The following is a 22,863-nucleotide window of genomic DNA, read 5'->3' as shown; positions in this document are numbered from 1 at the left end:
GCTTTTTTTTTTTTTTTTTTATAAAAAGGAGCAAGAAGTCAAACACTGTTGGGTAAACAATCTCACTCACCCAGTGCTAAATCACAATAGATTGGTAGGAAATGAAAAAAACCTTAAAGGCTAAAGCTGCTGCTATAATCAAATGGATAAACTAAAACAAAGGTGCAACCGATTAAGTTTTGACAAGCCAATCTGTGACTCTAGCAGCGCTAACAAATATTACACATAGAATGGTTAAAAAATCATTGCACAGGAATGGTTAAAACATCATCAACTGAATGTCCATCAGAGATCAAATTCACTCGCTATAAGGTATGATTATCATTCAGCCAAAGAACAGTCCCATATATCAGTGCAGGTGACAAAGTAGGATAGAAGTGCATCTAATTGTGTAGTCCGTGTGCCTCCACCAGCAAGCCGTGATCACCCATCAAAATGGAGACTCACCAGATCTATGATGAATATAGGCCTGTAAGCATCCCAGCTGACTCTTCCACTAGACAATAGGCACCCACCGCTTGGCTCTCAAATGAAAATCCTTTTCTTACTCGCCCATGAATTCATGTAGGTGTAAGCACAACAAGGGGACACATAGCGTAATTCCGCAATAATTTATTGAAAATAAACACCAGTTCCCCACAAATTGATACTCACAAAACAAGCATGATAAAAGGCATTGTCGAATGCATAGGAGCAGCGTCCATCCGCCTCTGTCTTCCACCCGACCGCTTTCGGCGCCCAGCGAGCCGGATCAAACAGTATGGCATGGCGTCTTCCGTTGCTAAGGCGACCGCGCACTCACGCCCTCACATTTTGGGCAAAATTTATAAAGACATTTTTTTTTTTACATTTTTTTATTGGATATGTTTTATAGGAGAAAGTAAAAAAAAAATGAATTTTTTTGAATTCGTTTGTTTTTTTTCGTTTATATCACAAAACATTAAAAACCCAGATGTGATCAAATACCAGCAAAAGAGAGCCCTGTTTGTGTGAAAAAAAAAATGCTATAAATTTCGTTTGGGTACAGCATTGCATGACCGCGCAATCGCCAGTTAAAAGACCGCAATGCCGAATAGAAAAAAATGGCCTGGTCATGAAGCAGGGAAATTCTCCTGGAACTGAAGTGGTTAAATATGCATATGAAATTACATAGTCACCTAAGCTAAAAAAGTAAATATTTTAAATACATTTTTACTCCTGAACATAATAAAGACAGTAAATATATACAAAAACACTACACATTCCCTTTAAAGCGGAACTTCAGTCATTTTTTTAAATCTTTCCACCTATTAAATCTTCTGCCCTTGTTGTTTTAGCTTTGTATAGTAAAACATTATGTTTCTGCCACAAAATACCTTATGCAGCCCACTTCCTCTTTCTTGTCTGGTAATTAGCCTAGGCTAATGACATCATGCACAGCTCTCTCTCTCTCTCACTCTCGTGAGAGTTTGCCAGCAAGGGAGGAGGGGTGAATCATAGGAGAGTCAATGAGAGCTGCAAAGCTGGAGGGGGTTGGGTGAGGGCAGAGATAACAGGAGACTGCAGAGATCCATGAGTAATCATTAAGAGAGGAGAAATGTGCAAGCAAGCATTTGTGCCTGACAGAGTGTGCTTGTCTGACTGTATATACATTGCCTGGCCAAAAAAAAAGTCGCCACCTGGAATTAACTAGGCAACTAACTAAACTAAGCATGCAGTACTGTAGGTGCCCAAATAATAATGAGGTCAGCTGACTACCTGAATATACTGAATATACTGAATGACCAGGTTATTCCATCAATTGATTTTGATTTGTTTCTTCCCTGATGGCACGGGCATATTCCAAGATGGCAATGCCAGGATTCATCAGGCTCAAATTGTGAAAGAGTGGTTCAGGGAGCATGAGGCATCATTTTCACACACGGATTGGCCACCAGAGTCCAGAACTTAACCCCATTTAGAATATCTGGTATGTGCTGGAGAAGGCTTTGCGCAGTGATCTGACTCTCCTATCATCAATAAAAGATCTTGGTGAAAAATATCAGAGTGTGTGACCTTTTTTTTGATGGCGACTTTTTTTTTAGGCCAGGCATTGGTGACTTTTTTTTAGGCCAGGCAGTGTATGTGTGTGTGTCTGTATATATATGTGTGTGTGTGTATATATGTGTATGTTTGTGTATCTGTGTGTATGTGTGTATGTGTGTATGTGTGTCTGTGTAAATCCAGGAAGTGAACAGGCAGCAGCTTCAGCTGCACACAGTTAAAATGGCTGCAGCCAGACATAGTGGAGGGAGATTTCAGCAGCATATTTGGCAAGTACAGAATCAGAGTATATATAAAATAACATGCAAAGTGGTTGGAGGGAAGCGTCAGAATGACAAATATGTTTTTATTACAAATTATGTGAGCAGACTGCAGCTCCTCTGTAAGTACTTGAGGCAAGAACCGAGTGTGTTCAGTAATCCAAATTCAGTGGGAGGAACCTTTTATGTGACCTTAGTGCATACTGTCAGCTGGTGGATGCTATATTTTACATCTCTATGCATCTCATATAAAATAAAATAAAAATGACTCGTTAATACCAATTGTCTGTCTATTCTTAAAGGCAGATTTAAAAATAAGGCAAGACAAAAGAAAATAAGGCAAAGCCTGAAATTTTTCTACCTCTACGAAGCTCGAGTGGCACCTCTACACATCCTTGCACATCTATAATGTATGATATGATATATATGATTTAAGGCATAAAGAATTCACGGTGCTGGAACAGTGTGAATATATGGCTGTAATATAAAAACTTAGAGAAAAGGGAGCTGTAAACCATAGCACTGGATATATTTTCTGCGCTGCAGTCCTATTTTTCGTGGCAGTCCAGACTTCTTATGTTCACACTTCATCAGGTGTAAACTGTTGTATAGTACATGGAAACAATATTATTATTGATGTTCAAACTGTGTCAAACATACAGAACATGAAAACAATAAACTGCGCCAAACAGATGTATTTAGTGCAGTCGTAAACGGTTCTACAATTTCTGACAAGCACAGTGACTTGTACAGCATACATTTTCAACATACTTATACAAATGCCATATTAGAACTACACATATGTTTCACATATGTTCATATTACAGGAAACCTGTAGTGAAGCAAATATGTAAGCTGCCATTGCTGACCACTCCTAAAGACATTCATTGACTGACCAACATTTCCATCCATAGGTTTTAGTAGTTTCTGAGTCACTGATCCAGACAAATCATGTCCATGTTCACTCTGACCTAGCTTGCTGTTTGTTTTATTCCAGATCAGTGATTCAAGCAGAACCACAGCAAGGAATATTCAGGAAACTAATATTTAGCAACCTTCATTATTCTCTCTAGCACAGGTTTTGTCAACCAGGGACCCATGAAAGCCTAGGATACATCTGGATGTTACCAGAGGTTTCATGAGCAGTGAGAAATGACAGATTATCTGTCATCTGCGATGATTTCCAATGTATGGAGACCATTCCCACTGACATTCAGGACTCATGCACACAGGCACAAAGGACTGTACACCATCAAGAAGCACTATATTTCAGTGCTCTGGAATCACAAGTGTTTAATACAGCCACTGCACAAATCAGTGACAGGTATGTGCCTCATGCAAACGGATGGATTAGAGCAGGGGTGTAAAACTGGCAAAACTGGCAAAACTGGTAAACTGGTAAAAAATCCTCCAGCTGTTGCGGAGCTACAAGTCCCATCATGCCTCTGCCTGTGGGAGACTTGCATGTAACTATCAGCCTTGCAATGACTCATGGGACTTGTAGTTCCACAGCAGGTGGAGGGCCACCAGTTTGACACCTGTGGATTAGAGGATGAGTTGTAAAATAGTTGGCTCTGGGTGTCAAATATTCTAAGTATGCCATAATCTTTATTCTATTATTCATCATTCTATTTTCCTGCAAAAAGTAGATATAATATTTTTTGCAGGGTTTCCCTAACCCCTTCACACTTTCGCCTCCCTGCCCATTAAGAAGTTCTAAATGCCGGGAGGGACCACTGTGGTTGGCTGTCACAGCGGTCACAAGAGCGGAAAGCTCCCGATCGCAAATATACATCTATGCATGTATGCGTAAGGCCAGTGGGAAGAAGCTCAGACGAAATTATGGAGGCATGCATTGACAAATTATGTTTAACGATGAATTTATAAATACTGTACAGGGTTGCATTCATTTGTAACTTATATACCTGACTAATAGAAATAAAAAAATTGGAATTATTTTTCACTCCTGTGTTTCACAGCATACTCTTTGATGCTAATATACAGTATGTAAGTGAATGGTCCAAGAGTCTTTATAAAATCTGGATTATGCTGTGCAATGCATATGATGCAGAACAGACCGATTACATAGTTAGTCAGGTTGAAAAAAGACACAAGTCCATCCGGCTCAGCCAATAAAAAAAACAGTAATGAAAACTCAACCATACAATCCCATATACACAATCCTATACCTGCAGTTGATCCAGAGGAAGGTGAAAAGCCCCAGCAAAGCATGATCCAATTTGCTACAGCAGGAGAAAAAAATTCCTGATCCCCCGAGAGGCAATCGGATATTCCCTGGATCAATTTTACCAATAAATATTAGTACCCACTTATATTAAGTACACCCAGGAAAGAATCCAGACCTTTTTTAAAGCAATCTAGTGAGCTGGCCAGAACCACCTCCGGAGGGAGTCTATTCCACACAATTAGGATAATATTATTTTCCTAATAATATTGGATCATGTGGGGATCATGTGGGGAGGGATTAGAACACCTGTCAGGTTTTACTGTTGTCTGGGACCTTTTTAAAGAGATTTCAACTTACTGTCCCAATTACATCCTTTTCTGCAACCAAAGAGTAAGAGGAACACTCCGAGTTGTTGGCTGTTTCCCTGTTTTTCCTCACTTCCTGTCTGGTAAAAGTTTGTCCCCAGGTAGCAATGTTTTTTATCCATCCAACAAGTTTTTTTTTTCTACTTATGTGTTGTGATTTGAATTTTCTACCATATGCCCTACTGATTCTCATGAAGTGTAATTATAGGTTAGGTTAAAGTAAACCTGTATCCTGCCTAACTCTTCTAAGCGAAGGTCCTTACTAGATATGTTTTCATTAAAATATAGCTAAAGGCAAAACATTTTTGTTATTTTTGGAGGGATTGCAACACCTGTCAGATTTTTTTTGCTGTGTGTGTCCCCGCCAGGGATATTCACCCTCTCATTTTGTCCTGTTTACCATTATTATTGAAAGTGAAAGTAAAAAAAAAAAAAAAAAATTTGGGTTGACCCCAGAAAAATAATAGCAGGGAAATCTTTCAGGGAGGGGGCAAGATATTCCCTTAATATACAGGGCTGTCGGCTTATTTCCTGTTTTGCGATAGGACAGGAAGTGAAGGTAGATCTCCCCAATGGGACAAAAATGGCTAAAATAAGCTTTACAGGGGTTATACTCTGTCCAAAAGAGAAAAAAAAAAACTTTTGCCTATAGTTCTACTTTAAGTATATTTTGTTAAAATGTGGTCCTATGACATTTATATGCACAAGATCCTAAGGAGGGTATTATACAATTACTACAAAAATTGGTATATGCATGTACAGTATCTTTTATACGTTGCATCCTATCTAGGGCATGAGAAAACAGACTAACCTGTTGATCAGTCATATGCTGCATGTTCAGCAGCCTATTTAATTATTCTTGATTAGGGTATAGGTGTGCACTGCAGAGACTAGAAATGCAGTGCTATGTAACAGCAAGCAAATAAAAAAGGCTCACGGGGATCATAAAATTGAGAAAGATTCTAGGATATGTTAACTGGTTCACATGATTAAGTGTTTGAAGTGACACAGATTCCCCGGATTATGTTAAAATAATTTCTTATTTCATGAATCAACCCCATAGTTTGGAAGGGTAAGCGAGAACTGATACTACCTATCTACCATTGGAATGGTTAAAACGTTCATTGGATATAATCACTAAGTTTAACAGCGCTTTCGTTTTTAAACATTATCATGACATTTAATTAGTCTGGCATTTATTTTTCAAGCAATGATACTTAAAGGGCTCGGCAGTTAAAATTTCACATCAAAAGATTACGTTCTGCAGGCTAAAGTGACCTGATCGCTTATGCAACAAATGGAGACCTAAGATGCCATTAAAATGTAGAAAACTGAACTAATTGGGCCACTCCAAAATTTCTGTTATTTTTACTCATGAAAACATTCTGTCTTTTGTAAAATGTCAGATGCCCTGATCCCCATCTGCAGGACCTAAATGGAGCCAATGAGATCTTTGTTTGTTTTACAATCCTAATGAAACCCTTTTGTTGTGCGTCTGTTGAACAGGCATGCAGCCAAGTAGTGAGCCTTTTGCTTGTGTCGTTGCCTGTAACCAAAGGGACGCTAGTTAATTACAAATAGTGCTCAGATTTAAAAGTCACAAAGCGACAGCCAAATGAACTCTGGCCACTTGAGCCTATATAATTGATATCCTGCCTCTTACACGTACTTATGATTTCCATATGAGATCACTTATGATTCCTCTTCAGGTGTTGTTTGACCTCAGATACACCTCTCTCAGCAGTTGTCAGTGCTTCTCTTTACACTTTCAAATCTAAGAAGTAGACTGTCTAGCCACTATGTCATCCTTAATAAACGTTTTCACCTAGTAAGTATCTCTTTATTGGTACTGTCAGAATATGACATGCAGTACAACCCTACTGGACGTCATAAGATTTAATACTGTGTATTCATCAATTCAAATTTCACGTGATATTCTTCTTTTTTTATTCCATTTCTAACCATCTATATAAGACCAAACCCATTATTTGTTATATTTAGGTTTACAAAGTCACCTAGCTAAGATGACTAATTTTCTTTAATAGGAGTATACAATAATATTTATTTTTGCACCTGTGGTGTGAATACCCAGTGGCATGGGGTGCATTATGCAATTTTCTACCATCACCTCCTGTTAGGATCTGATAATGGGCCCATAACATCAGGAAGAATCCTCAGGCACTCTCAGCAGTAGGCTTTGCAGCTAGAAGGGGAAACTGTTATAGGGAAATCTGCTGTCTCTTCACACATGAGCTTCAAAAGTAATTACAATTAAAAAATAATAAAAATAACTATAAGAAATTATAATCTTTTTTGTAGAGACTTTGTGGACAGTATATAGACTCCATAACCATCACTTAATAACTAATTTTGAAAGTACATAATGGTATCACTAAATGTAATCACTAAATTAGCTATAAAAAAATGTATATTTAATGCAAATTTTTTATATCTTTTTTTTTTTCTATAAACCTGACTTTATATTTTAAATAATTTATTTTCTTTTTTTTTTTACTCAGTGGCTAAGCAATAATGATAATGCTGAGTGGGTAAAAGTAGACAACTGGTTACACAAGTCCACATGATTCAAGAGCTCTGTCACACGATAATGTCAAATAAACTATAAATTAAAAACATAATTTAAAGTTTGGGCACCCCAGGTACTAATTTGTATTAATGTGCATAAAGAAGCCAAGGAAAGATGGAAAAATCTCCAAAGGGCATCAAATTACAGATTAGACATTCTTATAATATGTCAATAAAAGTTAGATTTTATTTCCATCATTGACACTTTCAAAATTACAGAAAACAAAAAAATTGCGTCTTCAAAAATATGGGCATCCTGCAGAATTTATAACATGCACTGCCACTTTTGCAAGGCTGAGACCTGTCAGTGTCATGGATTGTTCTCAATTATTGTCTGGGAAGACCAGATGATGTCAATCTCAAAGGTTTTAAATGCCCAGACTCATCTGACCTTGCCCCAACAATCAGCACCATGGGATCTTCTAAGCAGTTGTCTGGAAAACTGAAACTGAAAATAGTTGACGCTCACAAAGCTGGAGAAGGCTATAAGAAGATAGCAAAGCTTTTTCAGATGTCAATATCCTCTGTTCGGAATGTAATTAAGAAATGGCAGTCATCAGGAACAGTGGAAGTTTAAGCAAGATCTGGAAGACCAAGAACAAAATCAGACAGAACAGCTCGCAGGATTGTGAGAAAAACAATTCAAAACCCACGTTTGACTGCACGATCCCTCCAGAAAGATCTGGCAGACACTGGAGTTGTGGTACACTATTCCACTATAAAGAGATACTTGTACAAATATGGTCTTCATGGAAGAGTCAACAGAAGAAAACCTCTTCTACGTCCTCACCACAAAAATCTGCATTTGAACTTTGCAAATGAACATATAGACAAGCCTGAGGCGATTTGGAAACAAGTTCTGTGGACCGATGAGGTAAAAATTGAACTTTTTGTCCGGAATGAGCAAAGGTACGTTTGGAGAAGAAGGGGCACATAATTTAATGAAAAGAACCTCTGTCCAACTGTTAAGCATGGGGGTGGATCAATCATGCTTTGGGGTTGTATTGCACCCAGTGGCACAGGGAACATCTCAAGAGTAGAAGGAAAAATGGATTCAAGAAAATTTCAGCAAATTTTGGATGGTAACTTGATGCCATCAGTGAAAAAGCTGAAGTTAAAGAGAGGATGGCTTCTACAAATGGATCATGATCCTAAACACACCTCGAAATCCACGAGGGATTACATCAAGAGGCGTAAACTGAAGGTTTTGCCATGGCCTTCACAATCTCCTGACCTCAAAATAATTGAAAATCTATGGATAGACCTTAAAAGAGCAGTGCGTGACAGACAGCCCAGAAATCTCAAAAAAACTGGAAGACTTTTGTAAGGAAGAATGGGCAAAGATACCTCAAACAAGAATTGAAAGACTCTTGGCTGGCTACAAAAAGCTTTTACAAGTTGTGATACTTGCCAAAGGGGGCAGTACAAGATATTAACTCTGCAGGGTGCCCAAACTTTTGCAGACGCGATTTTTTGTTTTCTGTTATTTTGAAAGTGTAAAATCTAACTTTGTTGACATATTATAAGAATGTCTAATCTGTAATTTGATGCCTTTTGGATATTTTTCCATCTTTCCTTGGCTTCTTTATGCACATTAATACAAATTTTTACTTGGGGTGCCCAAACTTTCGATCCCCACTGTACAAATTAGAAAGAGTTGGGGGCCAAGAAAACAAACTAGAAAAAGCAGGATGAAATTTATAGTCCTGGGAGAGACAAAAAGTTAAGGTTACAATAAATATATGAAGCTGTATAAGCAGAGTTCTGCATGAAAACAGGACATTTTTATGCTGATTTCCTTCCCCACTGTTTCAACTGCCACATGTGCCACAACTGGACCTACTCTGAACTTAACAAATGTAGTCTACAAACAGGAGCCAACCAGAGCAGCTCCTGCTTGAATGATAGCTGCAGTAGCTAGTAGCCAAAGAAAGCATTTATTTGCACAAAGCAAAATAGTTTCAAGCTAAATTTAATGGTTGGCTGGACTAAGAAGAGATATATTTGTGGCCCAGTTTGTAGGCAACCTATTCCAGATTATATGAAGTGCAATGTATGCATGTTTAGGCTGAAGCCAGAGAAAGTTAGAGAAAGAGCTATGCCTTCCCAGCAGGGGAGGGCTGGCAGCCTTAGGCCTAGGGGGCAAATCCAGTCAAGTGGCCCATTGAACCATCAAATCAGCTCACCATCCATGCCCACCTGGTTTTATAATTGAGATTGATGTTATGAAGCAGGACAAACATGATGCAATGTGGTAACTTAATTTAATGTTATTAGCGACAAAGGAGGTTTAACAAAAATAAATGACATCACGCCAGGCGGGGCCTAGGAAGCTCCTGTCGGGCAGAGATCACTCTGCCTGACAGGGAACTGACTGTTAGTATTGTGCCAGCCGGGTGCAGGAGCGTACTCTGCATATTCATACTGCTCCACTGCAGCTCTGCAAATATAACATTGTGTAGTGGCAACCAGCAGCTGTTTACAGTGTATGGCCCCTACATTAATCCAGCCCTGAGTGCAGCCTTTTTACCCAGCATCAGAGCGGCCCAGGGGGCAATTGCCACCCTGCCCCCCTTCCCAGTCCTCCCCTGCTTCCCAGAGAGGGGTAAGAAACCTCCCAGCAGGAGAATCTAACATTGAAGTAGGCATCAATTTATCAGCCATGGCAGGGATGATTGGTAGTATGGCCAGCTATACATTCATCTTTTTTTTTCATTCAACCCCACTGGTTGAATAAAAAGAACTGATTTCTCTATCCACACATTAAAGGTGGATGGGTAAATCACTCCCGTTGTGTTAATGTGTTCTGACGATTGAGAGCCTTCCCCACTATCAGAATATAATGATCAGTGCTGCTGGCTATAGCCGGTGACACTGATAATTTGGGAAAAACCTAACAAGCTGGTTGTACACAAGTTGATTGATAGATTGACTTGCGTACAACCAGTGTGCCCATACATGGATCAAAATTCCACCAGTCTTTGGTAAGTGGCTCCCCTGTTTATAAGTAACCACAAGGAAAAAACAAGAATAGCTATAAGGAATTAGGTATGCATTACAGATTCACACAGTGTACGGTCTTGTGCTCCAACATGCCAAGCAGTATCTTTTGGAAAGTAAATGGACAAGCAGTATTTACATCTGAGTGATTGTTGCTTTATTCAGGGCCAAGATATTAAACAAAAAGAACCTATAGGCAAATAACTAGAGTGGTAAGATGGACAGGAGTGGGCAGCTGCCATTGATAAGTGTGTCCACCATTCCTTGTGTAGGAGTTTAACATCATGTGATTGCATTTTTGCAAGAATGAATTTGTAAGGAAGTTATGAAAGTCAAAGACAGTTCCCAGCTTAGTGCCATTTTCATAACCAATACCAAAAAGGACACTGTTAATGCACTAATAATTACAGGATGGTGCCTAATATTGTAGTCAAGATCTTTGTATCAGTGCTAAATAATTCCATTGTTAAGACTGTCCTTATTTTTACCAAAGATCATTGCCACATGAGCTACAGTATACTGTATAAGAATTGATAGCTTCCAAGTCATTGACGAGACTGACCTATTTTTAAATAAAGTGATGAAAAGCTGTTTGAACCATAAGGTTTTTTTTTAAAGGCTGGGAATATTGCCCAGGCTGCATATAGAAACACAAATTGATCCTTGATATATTTTTTATATATTATATATATATATTTGGAAGTACTGTCAAGATTGTCAATGGTGTGTGTCACCTAGGTTTCTCATTTACACGTGGCGAGGGACTCCAAAGTCTGCTATGGAGGAAATATACTGTTGCTTTCTCAAATCTTAATAAGCTCTGCTCTTGGTTCTGAAGCCCAGAGGCTTTGTAGGGCTTTGGGTAGGATAAAGCCTCCAGTCCTAGTTCCACATCTTACCTGATAACCCACCTCACTAATAAGCCTCAGCTCTCTATAGACCTTTTCATATTTGAGCTGACTGATACTAGAGGCTCTCTTTTACTTTCCCTGCTGTTAGAGCCTACTGCCATGTGAAATGGCTGATTGTTGACTTAAAGGTATCAGAGCTGCCTGATTGTTTTAGGGAGATCATTAGGGGGCAAGTAACAAGTCAGGAATGGACTTAAGATAAGTTAGTGGCTCAGACAAGCAGATTTTTTTGACTGTTCTTTTCTTGTGGATTGTTTACTGCTGCCAATACCACCAGTCGAGTTTATCCCATGTACAGTATGTATATACACACATACCTCAAGCTGTCCCCCGTTTGAAGACACTGACCCTCTTTTGAAAGCAAATCCCTCAGTTCCTTATTTCTCCTAGGTTGTCATTTTTTTTGGTCTAAAGTTTAGGCATCTATGAAAATGTACTATTTAACTATAACGCTTCGGCAGGACATATACTAAAATTGGAACGATACAGAGAAGATTAGCATGGCCCCTGCGCAAGGATGCCACCAAAATTCAAGAAGCGTTCCACATTTTTTAAAATGAATTGGACCCATTGGAAGCTTGTTGTGGACAGTGGTATATAGATAGAGACAATCTCAGGTGTTGCTGTAAGGAAATATCTCTTTAATACTGTTCTGTATGTTGAAGTTATGTAATTTGATAGACACCTTATCCTTTCCAATGAAAGTCTTTCCTTTGCTCTTTGTGTAGACAGCACTTTTTGTTCTGTAACTCTTTCGTAGTCCTCAAGAAATATTGCATAGCGGCGGTTTTTGGTAAATATAAAGCGAGTTGTCATTTCGGACTTGGGGACATGGCTTAAGAGCTTTCCTGGACTGGCTGGCGTGTTCCTCCGGGACCATGTGCGAGAGATCTTTGGAGGACGCGTCAGGTTTGCCATTTGCTCCGCCTTATATATGCCCTCAGGCTTGATAATTTCTACATGGATATTCTTTGGTTATTCTTTTTCTTATTCTTCATAACTGCTGATTCCAGTGTAACTTTACATGGGCTGTTCATTGTATTATGTTTGTTATTGCACTAAAACTTTAATAAAAATTATAAAAAAAAAATAAAAAAAAGAATAAGAGGGAGGTGATACCTTCATTTTTCTACATGTAATATCCCACCCACATTGTGTTTAGCTGCTTAATGGACATGGAGGGGGAGAGAGGAAGTGGGCTGTTATTTACTACTGTATATACACCCATCTGTGTGACTCTATAGTCACATGGGCTGCTCAGAAGTGATAGGGAGGAAATGCTCAGCATAGAAACTTACTGAAAACTGAGCATGGGCAGAGTTGCCACCACAGCTGCAAAATCCCTAGCTGTATTGGGGACATGAACAGAAGGTGTAGATAGAGAACAGACAGATCAACCAAGTTTTTTGCAGAATACAGAAAACAAATCTCATAGTGACTGAGTGAGTATGAACAGCATGGAATACACCATTTATTGATAGTTTTTTTATGATGTGGGTTTAATGGTCTTCATAACTCAGGGTGTGGCATATAGCCAAAAATATACAGCGCTAGTAGCCTTGTGAAATAAAACATCAAACCAACACAACATAAGACAGTCTGTATACAATATTGGAAACAAAAAGTACAGCGCTATCTAAAGTGTGTCAATGTATGTGTAAAAATCAATGACTGCTATCTACACAAGTAAAACAATAAGTGTGAGGTTTCTATAGGCAGTTACACATAGTGCAGTGAATAGTACATAATAAATGTAATTGTGTTAAAGTAACTAAAAACTCAAAATAACATCAAAGGGATTATACAGGACAAAACAAAAGAAAAAAGTCCATATATCTAGATTCCATATTGGAGTGGAAATGTACATCTTCAACTTGTGACCTAAGTGGTTGTTAACAACACTATTAGAAAATGTGAATAAATCAGCCACCACCAACATGAAGGAGGCTTACCAGAGCAACTGGATCCAGTTTGGCTTATGCCTAATGGGTCAACACAGGCAGTGGTGCATCTACACCTGGTTAGGAAGAGAAGAGGATGGTTGCAATCACTTGCAACACTTTCCACTCTGCTTTCCACACCACAAAGTACTCCACCATCAATGAACGTGACTCAATGGGGAATCCACAGGTCATAGTGGGACATAAAGGTATCTTCTCAAGTTATGCTCAGTCAATGGATACCCAGAGAAAAAAGACAAAAGGACCCCCACAAAATATAAAATTGTAAAAAAGAGTATTTGTTTAAGGATTATGAACACTTACAGTAAGGTGGATAAAGGAAGGCCTTCAACAAAATATTCAGTAGGCAACATTGAATGCAATGGCACAAATGGAGCTCAATCCGACGTGTTTCGTCTAACAGGATATCATCTTGGGTGGCGATGATGTCTTGTTAGACGAAACGCGTGAGATGGAGCCCTATTTGTGCCATTGCATTTCACTGCATAAATACATTGTGCTAGAAGTGTCCCTTCTAGCATAATGAATTCCGGAATAAGTGAACTTGAGAACCTAGGAATTGTTTTTAGAAGTTTTAACGAAAAATCTTCATTCAGTGTTTTGCCAAGCACATTGAATGTTGGTCTCAAGAAATATTAAGAAAAAGGAGTTCGGGGGGAATCAATTGTGTTGCTTAATATGAATTCAAAACACAGTATCAACCTATGTGATACTGGTGATATTCATTGTAATTCATATCCCATACAAAGACTACTCTTTTGGCACTTTATTTTCCAACCTGTAAAAAGATTAAACTTTTTACTCTGAATTATTATTACATAATTCTTAATTTTTTTATACTTTAACATACAGATGGTAGAAAAGCATGCTATCTTGCATATTTTGGGAAAAATAACAGCTAAAATTATTATTATATATTAACCAGTTGCCGACCTCCCTATAGCAGATTTATATCTGTTATAGGCTGTTCTGTGAAAAATCATGTAAAGTATATATACGTGATCCTGCACTTTTGGGTAGGGAGCGTGCACCCCCAATGCTGCTTCTGCTATGATTAGTCACAGCAGAAGCCTATCAGCGGGTACCGGCACCCATTGACCGTCGAGGAGAGAGACTGGACAAAGCTCTGCATATGTAAATTTTGCAGAGCTCTGTCTTGTCAGCAGGGTGTAATGGATTTTCTTTCCCTGAAAAGCTGGGAAATAAAATCCATCACATTCCTTAGTGAAAGCACCACACATAGTACACAAAAACACTGGTTAGGCACACATTTAACCTTTTGATTGCCCTAGATGTTCCACCCCTTCCCAGCCAGTTTCATTAGTATAGTGAAAGTGCATATTTTTAGCACTGATTACTGTATTAGTGTCAGTGATTCCCACTGTCAAATGTGTCAGTTAGTGTCAGAATGTCTGCCGCAATACTGCAGTCCCGCTATGTCGCTGATTGCCGCCATTACTAGTATAAAAGATAAATAAATAAAATATCCCATAGTTTGTAGACACTAAAACTTTTGCACAAACCAATCAATATACGCTTTTTGGGATTTTTTTGCCAAAAATATGTAGCAGAATACATATTGGCCTAAATTTTTGAAGAAATTAATTTTTTTTTTTTAAAGATATGTTTTATATCACCCAATGGTGATCAAATACCACCAAAAGAAAGCTCTATTTGAAGGGAAAAAATGACACAAATTTCATTTGGGTAAAAAGTTGCATGACCGTGCAAGTAATGCAGTAACGCAGTTCCGTATCACAAAAAATGACTTGGTTATGGGGGGGATATTCCAGAGGGCAAGTGGTTAATGATATATTCTCATATTTATTGTAATTTTCCAATTGGCATGCATGCATTAATATTGGTATAAAGCTAGAGTTATTACCAATAAAGATAAGTTACACATGAGTATGAATGCTATTATTAGCATGAATGAAAGGTGGTATGAATTAGAAGGCTAATGTTCCCCCATCCATTTGAAATGTGGAAATGATGTGCTTTGATAAATAATTGGCTTGGTAAACAAGGCGTGTAATGAACTTGCATATATCATTCCTGCAGACATTAGGCATTTGATTATTCTGCCATCTACATCTGCTCACAGCCAAATTACTAAAATTATACTAGAATAAACAAAAGTGCGCCAAGACAAACCAGATACAAACAAAAGAACAAAACATGCATTACGATATACTGTACGTTCTGCTGACACTTGTAACACAGCTGCATGCTCAATGATATTTGTTGATACAGTATGACAGAAATTAGATACATCGTTGTTTTCTTCTTTAAATTCCAGTTATGTAACAATTACTCTCTTAAAACAGGCATATGTGTTTTTGCAAATTGAGTCTTTATTTCATAATTCATGCTTTAGTTGGTGTATTAATGGTTGTACCATAAAACAGATTGGTGGAAAAGTTGTAAGTGTGGGTGGTACTATTAATGAGAGCTCTGCTGTTGGTAAATACCAGGGTTTAGTTTTCTTTTATGTGGTTAGGCTATAAAATGCGTGTATGCTAACCATGCATTACATTAACTTCTTATATTTTAAAGTCCAATTGAAGTCTTGGGTTTTTTATGCCTCAATTGGACACATCCCCCACCCCCTGCAAAGTGCTACAATTAACAATGCTGCTCAGGGAGCATGAGTGTTGTTGATTAAAGTACTGTTCTAATCAGACACACTAAAAAAAAGCCATATTTTTTTACTTGTTATGAAACTTGACTACATACCTCTAATTCAAGATTTTTATCTAACCAGAAATAGAATCCACAGGGGAAACTGCCAAACAGAGAAATATAATTAGCAGATACCTTAGTACTTAGCTCAGTGTTATTTAAAGCTTCTGGAGAGTAGATCTGGAATTGGAGAAATGCCATCATGACCATCGAAATAAAGGTCAGCCATGAAGGAGAGTGCCATTGAGCCGGTGGCAGAGCAGGGAGTGAGGTGGTGATCGGCAAATCACTCACTTTTGTATTGGCATCCAGAGGCATCACTTGATTGCTGCTTACTTCTGGCACTAGGGGAACCCTGCAGAGAAATGACTTCTGCACTGGGCTTTTGGTGGCCATTTTGGTTATGCACATCAAGCAGAAAACCATTACTGCATCACAAGAGGTCAACAGTCAACCAAGCAAGCCGATAATGTTAATAAATGAGACCCTGTGTGCAAATCCAAATTATTCATAATGCCAGCCTTCACATCAACAAATGTACAGGGATATGGGAAATGATTATTGACACTGGCACACGAACACATACACAGGTTGAACTGGGTGGACTATTGTCTTTATTCAACCTTACCAACTATGTAACTGTATAACTATATATGTAATTTATGATGCTTAGGAATTTTAAATCCTAGTTATATTTTTGTTTACGCACATGAAACAGCTAGTCAAATAGTTAAGGTAGAATTTCATCTAATTCGTGTGGCTTTCTCATAAGTTCTCAGCCTGACAATAAAGTATTGTCCTTCATTCCTAGAGAACTGTTGTCATTTTACTAGGTGCATTCAGGCCCTAGAAGGTGACCCAAGCGAGTGAGCCAAGGGAGGAAGACAGAGCACAGATAAATGATGAGCATAATAAAACACTGCTTTCTGATCTGTTAAGCTCTGTTCTTCAAGTAGGGTAGCACTACCCATATCAATGCCAGGAAAAAAGGCCCTAACCTTTTTTTTAAGTTGAACAGCACTGAATTAATGGCACCCCAGCACATCTGCTAAAGTGCAGGTCAGAAAGACATTTTACACCTGTTTCTAACCCGCAGGTATGTCAACCTAGCCTTACTGTGTTGTAATGTTCATGCCTTTCATTTATAATGACAACAACCAAGGAACATTATGTTTTGGTTTTCGGTACTCTGCTTGTACTCTATTTTGAGCTTCCATCTTAATAACCAAGGACTAAAAGCTTGCTGATGCTTGCTGTTCTAGTCTGAATACATTGTCCATGACCTCTGAGATACTAGCTTTGTAGCCCTTGCAAGGGATCTATAAAGGCAGTCAGAAAATTCTGGCAAATATTTCAGCTTTTGTTAGATTATATTTGCTTTTCAGTGCATCTGTAGCCACCACAGAATCAAATCAGCTTTACTTTATTTATTCTGTAAAAGCAAGGCTCCATCTTGTCCTGACAGACTTCACAATGTTTTAGTGGACCTTTCATATACAAGACCAACTGTTGCCCTAGCAGCAAATGAGTTATCCTTTTTCATGGCTTAAAAAAATGAGATGAAGTTTTTAACTGCATTGGTTAACATGAATGATATCGAGCATTCTATTTTCAAACACTGTTGAGCCATTCTAAATGACAACTACTAACCGTTCACATTGCAGGATCACTACCATATCACTGGCAGTGATCCATAAGCATCTTACTATATAGCCTTGATTTATGGACTTCATCCTTGTTCATGATTTATACGTTTACCCATGTGTATCCTCATTATTTTCCCTGTATAAATAAACTGTATACAATTACAGTTAAACAACTATTTTGTCTAAAATACCTCAGATCTCACATTTACCCTTAAAAGCAATAAAAAAAAATGTAATTTTCTTTGTTCAAAAAAAAAAAAATTTGGCCCTTTAAGGTCGTTGGGCCGAAGTGATGTTTGACGTCGCTCTGGTCTTCCAAAGGCATAGAGTTGAGTGGGGGCCATCTTGCCCTCACTCAACTTCCTGCCCAGCAACACAGGGGATTGGATTGTTTTCCCCCCTACCGACAGCTCCTGTAAGCGAGGAAAATGACCGGGAAGTGGCGAATCCACTGCTGGGACCACTTTTATGTGAAAAAGGACCGCCAGCTGTGTAAGAAAATTCCGGGGTTATGGCAGCTATCTGCTGCCATAACTCTGGAATTAAACGTCAAAGTAGCAACGTATATACACTGTGGGCGGTCTGGAAGTAGTTAAGCAGACAGCGATACAAGTCACAAGACTGCCCTAACTTCTGATCAGAAAAGGTATTTATCAGTTTATTTTTACTAAAACGATTGCACTTCCATGTTCTGTGTACTGTGGAAGACTAGATATAGTGAATTCAGGGTCCTGGGTTAAGTAACACTTTACCATAAATATTTTTCAGCCTTTTCTTTAGTTGATATGTCTTATTGCTGTAAAACCTGAGTTTATTATAGTAGGATTTATAATACCAAATATTTCCAGAAGACAAACTTGCAGTGTTATCCCACACAAGTTCTTGGACTTTTTTACACCATGTCAGTTGCATCTGCATACATCAACACAGGGGCAAGGCAAGGGAATATAGAAAAACATTCAGAGGAAATAATTAAGCTTCAGCATAGGAAACTGGCAGGAGAGGCATGTCTATCTAGCCGCCTGTGCCTGTTTCTTTTTCAGAGTGAAATAGAAACTGGCCTAGGTCAGCCTTACTTAACAGAGGAAATACGGCTGTTTTCCATATAGAAAACTGCCGCAAATTCCTGCCAGGTGTGACCTTGTTGCATGGGATGTAAGCTGTTAGCAGACCTCTCAAATCCCTTTCTCTGCTCATGCAGTGATTACACTACACAAGCAAGGCCTGCAGGGCTAACAACCCTCCTCCTCCCTGCCGCTCTAAACTTATCGAAGGGGAGGGACATGGGCAGAGTATTTGGAGCAGCTCTCTGTGCTGGCATGGCAGAACAAAGCACTGATCACTCCTAATTAACAAAGGGGCTTGCACCTCTTTAATTAGTTAGGAGCAGCTTCTGAATTTTTTTACGATTTAAGGAGTGATGCATTGTGCTCGCATCACTCTTTGTTAAGTGCTTCTGTTGTTAAAACTAACCTTGCTTTAACAATTAATCTACAATTCAAATTGAATACATTTTAGCATGCAGGGTAGTGTAAATGAGCACTTAAAAAATGTTCAATCTTCTTGCATATTGACAAGGAATAGTAAAGCGGACCTGCCTTGAGAGAAATATTTGTGCCACCTTTCCTGACTCTTATAATTGCTAGTTACCACATTGTCAATCTCCCAGCACTCATTACCTTTCATCAACTTCACTGCAAAGTGAACCCCTAGGTTAATTTGCTAAAAGAATATGGACTGTTTGCTTTGCAATATGAGTGCTTACTTAGTGAATATTGTGCAGCTGTGTTCATATGTACAAACAAAAATCCTGTACTTTTTACGTTCTCTTGGACACAGTTGGGTATTCAAAGTGAACACAGCTTCACCTTATTTTATTAGACCAGGGGCGTAACTACAGGGGTTGCAGGGGTTGCGATTGCAACCGGGCCCCATGCTGCAGGGTCCTGTGCGGCTCCCCTGTACACCTGGATAGGAGGGGCAGTGGGGGCAGCATGTAGAGAAATCACGGTCCTCCTTTTTCCCCCTGTAGCTGCAGGAGAAAAATGGAGGAGATTGGTTCCTCTGTATGCTGTCCCCGCCCCTCCTCCTATCCAGTTCACTTGTGTTCTGCTGGGATGTGTCACAATAGAGAACCAGGAATGGGTTGGTACATATGTATGTAATTTACCAGCTCCTTCCTTTTCTGAATGGACAGAGTCATAGCCAGTGATATTGTAAAAAAATAAAATGATGCTCATTTAGTAAATCATGTAAAAAATGCTCATTTAGTAAATCATCATTTGGTCTCAGAACAAGCACACAGGTTTTAAGTTTTACTTGCTCAGGTATTTTGTTTTGTTATGACACTTCAGATGCTTAGCATCACCAATGAAGTAATGGGTTTAAAGGATAAGGATTAATAGAGGAATGGTGATAAAGGGATAACAAGGGCTTATAAAATGCCATATGGGAGAACATTTACTGAAGCTGCTCTTTCAGTTCAATAAGAATTATTTGTTACCATGCCTATAAAGTGAATCTTCATATAATATATCAATAATAAAGGAAAAAGATACCTGTACTTTTTAGTCTATTAAAATCTCTATAGTGTGCATCTGTGTATTGTATTTTACAATGTATTCTTAACAAAATATTCTGGAAAATATCTATGAACTATACAGATATTTAATACAAATTATTCTGAATTACAAATATCTGAATAATACATCTATATTCACTTCTGAACAGACTGGGACTGAATCATAAAACTAGAACAAAAATAATTATATCTGATGGTTTCTGGAGATAGTTGAGTGTTGACTGCTTTTTTCTTACCTGCATTAAGAAGATAGGACTGTGAATTTGATTAGTTATAATGGACCGCAGCTCAACTTGGCTGTGCATCAGTTTTCATAAATTAGCCCCATTGTTGTTTACACATTGCACAATGATTATTGCTGATATAGCATGCAAGGTATTTATTTTAATGCCATGTTCTGAAAAGATTTTCAGTCTTTTACAAGATAACTTTTTTTGTGCCTCTCCAGGTGAAAGCAACAGACGCTGACTCGGGTTCTTTTGGTCAAGTTCACTATTCTCTGTATGAGAAATTTCATACCTTGAAGGAATCTCAGAAGTTTTTTATTGATCAGGATTCTGGTCGTATATGTGTGTCACAAGATATTGACAGAGAAGGTGATCTTGAGAGCTATGAACTTCTGGCGAAGGCACAAGATCAGGTGAGCCTATAAATTGTAATTGATTCATCTATAAACTACACATCACAATTCATGGATTTACCTTTGGTGATTTCTCACAGATTATTACATAATAATGGTAAAATTGTAACTTGTCTTTGTGTAAAGGACAAGTCCTTTACACAAAAATCACATTATAGATCTCTTGAATCAACCGAGGTAAACATACAATGAAAAAAAAAACTGGAATTAACAGGAAGAACATGATTGGTTGCTACTGAGACAGTTCTCTGTATTCTCTTTATTTGTTCCATGTATAGTCCCAGAAAATGCATGAGAAATATATAAAGAAAGACTCCTGTTTGTTTTGTTCAGCTTATTAGAACAGTAAAACATAGTTATATATCACATGTCATTGTGCTCTAATAAGAATAAGATCAAAACAGCTAGCTACAAGGAATAGTGCCAGTGGTTATGCAGTAGTGTACATTTACATGACTTTAATGGCCCATAGTCCCTCAACAGGGACTACATGTTTACAATGAAATAATACAGTAAGAGAATATTGGGAAAGGTACTCTTTTCATTCCAGATTTAATTTCTACGGGACCTTGGTCAACAGTCCTAATGATTTGTATCCTTAAAACATTTCAAATATATTTGTAAAAAAAAAAAAAAAAACCCATTCAATTAAAAAAATAAATTATTTCTTTCTACTGTGTTTTAGCATCTAGAAAAATACTAAATGGTTTCAAGACATAACATTCAGTGGTGTTATAACTATTAAAATTACTTCTAATATAGGTTTGAATGAAAATGAGATTGCAGGTCACAGTTTACAAAGATTTGTCTACCTGTAGGTAGCATAATTATCTGACTAAATGGGAAGCAGGGTCTCCATTTTTTGATGTTTATCTGAGGAAAGTTCCTGTTCTTCCAGCTTGTCCCTTATAAACAGGTCTGGATTAGGCTGTATGGCAATTTCCAAGTTGTAGCCCTCTAGTGTGCCTCTCTGGTGACAAGTGTTGATCAGATTGATTGCTTAAACATAGATAGATTTTAAATTAGCTAATCAGAGGATTTTGCAGATATCCTGACAATGTGCATACATTCAGTAGTGACCTTTAGCCAAAAGATGGGGGAGGTGCACAACTAGGGAGGAAGAAATTGGGTGGGTTGGGAGTGGGAAGACAATGTGCAACTAAGTAGTAGGACCTAAGTTAGGGCCTGTGTCATTGGGTATTTTTTTCATGTCAAGTGGGTTTTACATGTCTACTTTTACAAATCTAGGGTGATGCAAAACTCACTTAAAACATGTTTACAGGACACTGGGGCTGGGTCCTGCAAGTACGCAGTTTTAACCACTTAAGCCCCGGAAGATTTTACCCCCTTCCTGACCAGGGCCTATTTTGCGATTCGGCACTGCGTGACTTTAACGGACAATTGCCCGGTCATGCGACGCTGTACCTAAACGAATTTGACATCCTTTTTTTCCCACAAACAGAGCTTTCTTTTGGTGGCATTTGATCACCTGTGCGATTTTTTGATCATGCGCTATAAACAAAAAAAGAGCGTAAATTTTGCAAAAATAACAATATTTTTCACATTTTTTTATACGAAATTCCCAAAAAGAAAAATGTAAAAATCAAAATTTTTTAACATTTTAGGGCAATTTGTTTTATGCTACATATGTTTGGTAAAAAAAAAATCGCAAAAAGCGTATTTTGATTGGTTTGCGCAAAAGTTATTGCGTTTACTAACTAAGGGAAATATTTTTGTCATTTTTGTTGTTTTTTTTTAACGAGTAATGGCGGTGATCTGCGATTTTTTTGTGGGACTGCGACATTGCAGGGGACAGATCGGACCCTTGACTGACATTTTTGACACTTTTGGGGTTACCAGTGACATTACTACAGTAATCAGTGCTATACATATGCACTGTTACTGTAAAAATGACACTGGCAGGGAAGGGGTTAACTTTTTTGAGAGGGAGGGGTTAAGTGTGTCCCTAGGGGCGTGCTTCTAACTGTGATTGGATGTGGCTTGAGGTGTAAGAACAGAGA

General features: G+C 38.2%; 1 protein-coding gene across 1 annotated transcript in view; it reads left to right on the top strand.

Annotated features, from left to right (window-relative positions):
- DCHS2 (dachsous cadherin-related 2) overlaps window positions 1-22,863 on the top strand; it is a 440,911-nt gene that overhangs the window by 202,265 nt on the left and 215,783 nt on the right. Inside the window, exon 2 of the mRNA XM_082256296.1 lies at window positions 20,651-20,842. Coding sequence (XP_082112422.1) covers window positions 20,651-20,842 — 192 coding nt within the window. The remainder of the gene's footprint in view (window positions 1-20,650; window positions 20,843-22,863) is intronic.

This window comes from Pelophylax lessonae (assembly GCF_965119305.1).
Source record: "Pelophylax lessonae genome assembly, chromosome: 1".
In the NCBI taxonomy this organism is placed as follows: Eukaryota; Metazoa; Chordata; class Amphibia; order Anura; family Ranidae; genus Pelophylax; species Pelophylax lessonae.
This window is presented reverse-complemented; position numbering and strand designations above follow the sequence as displayed.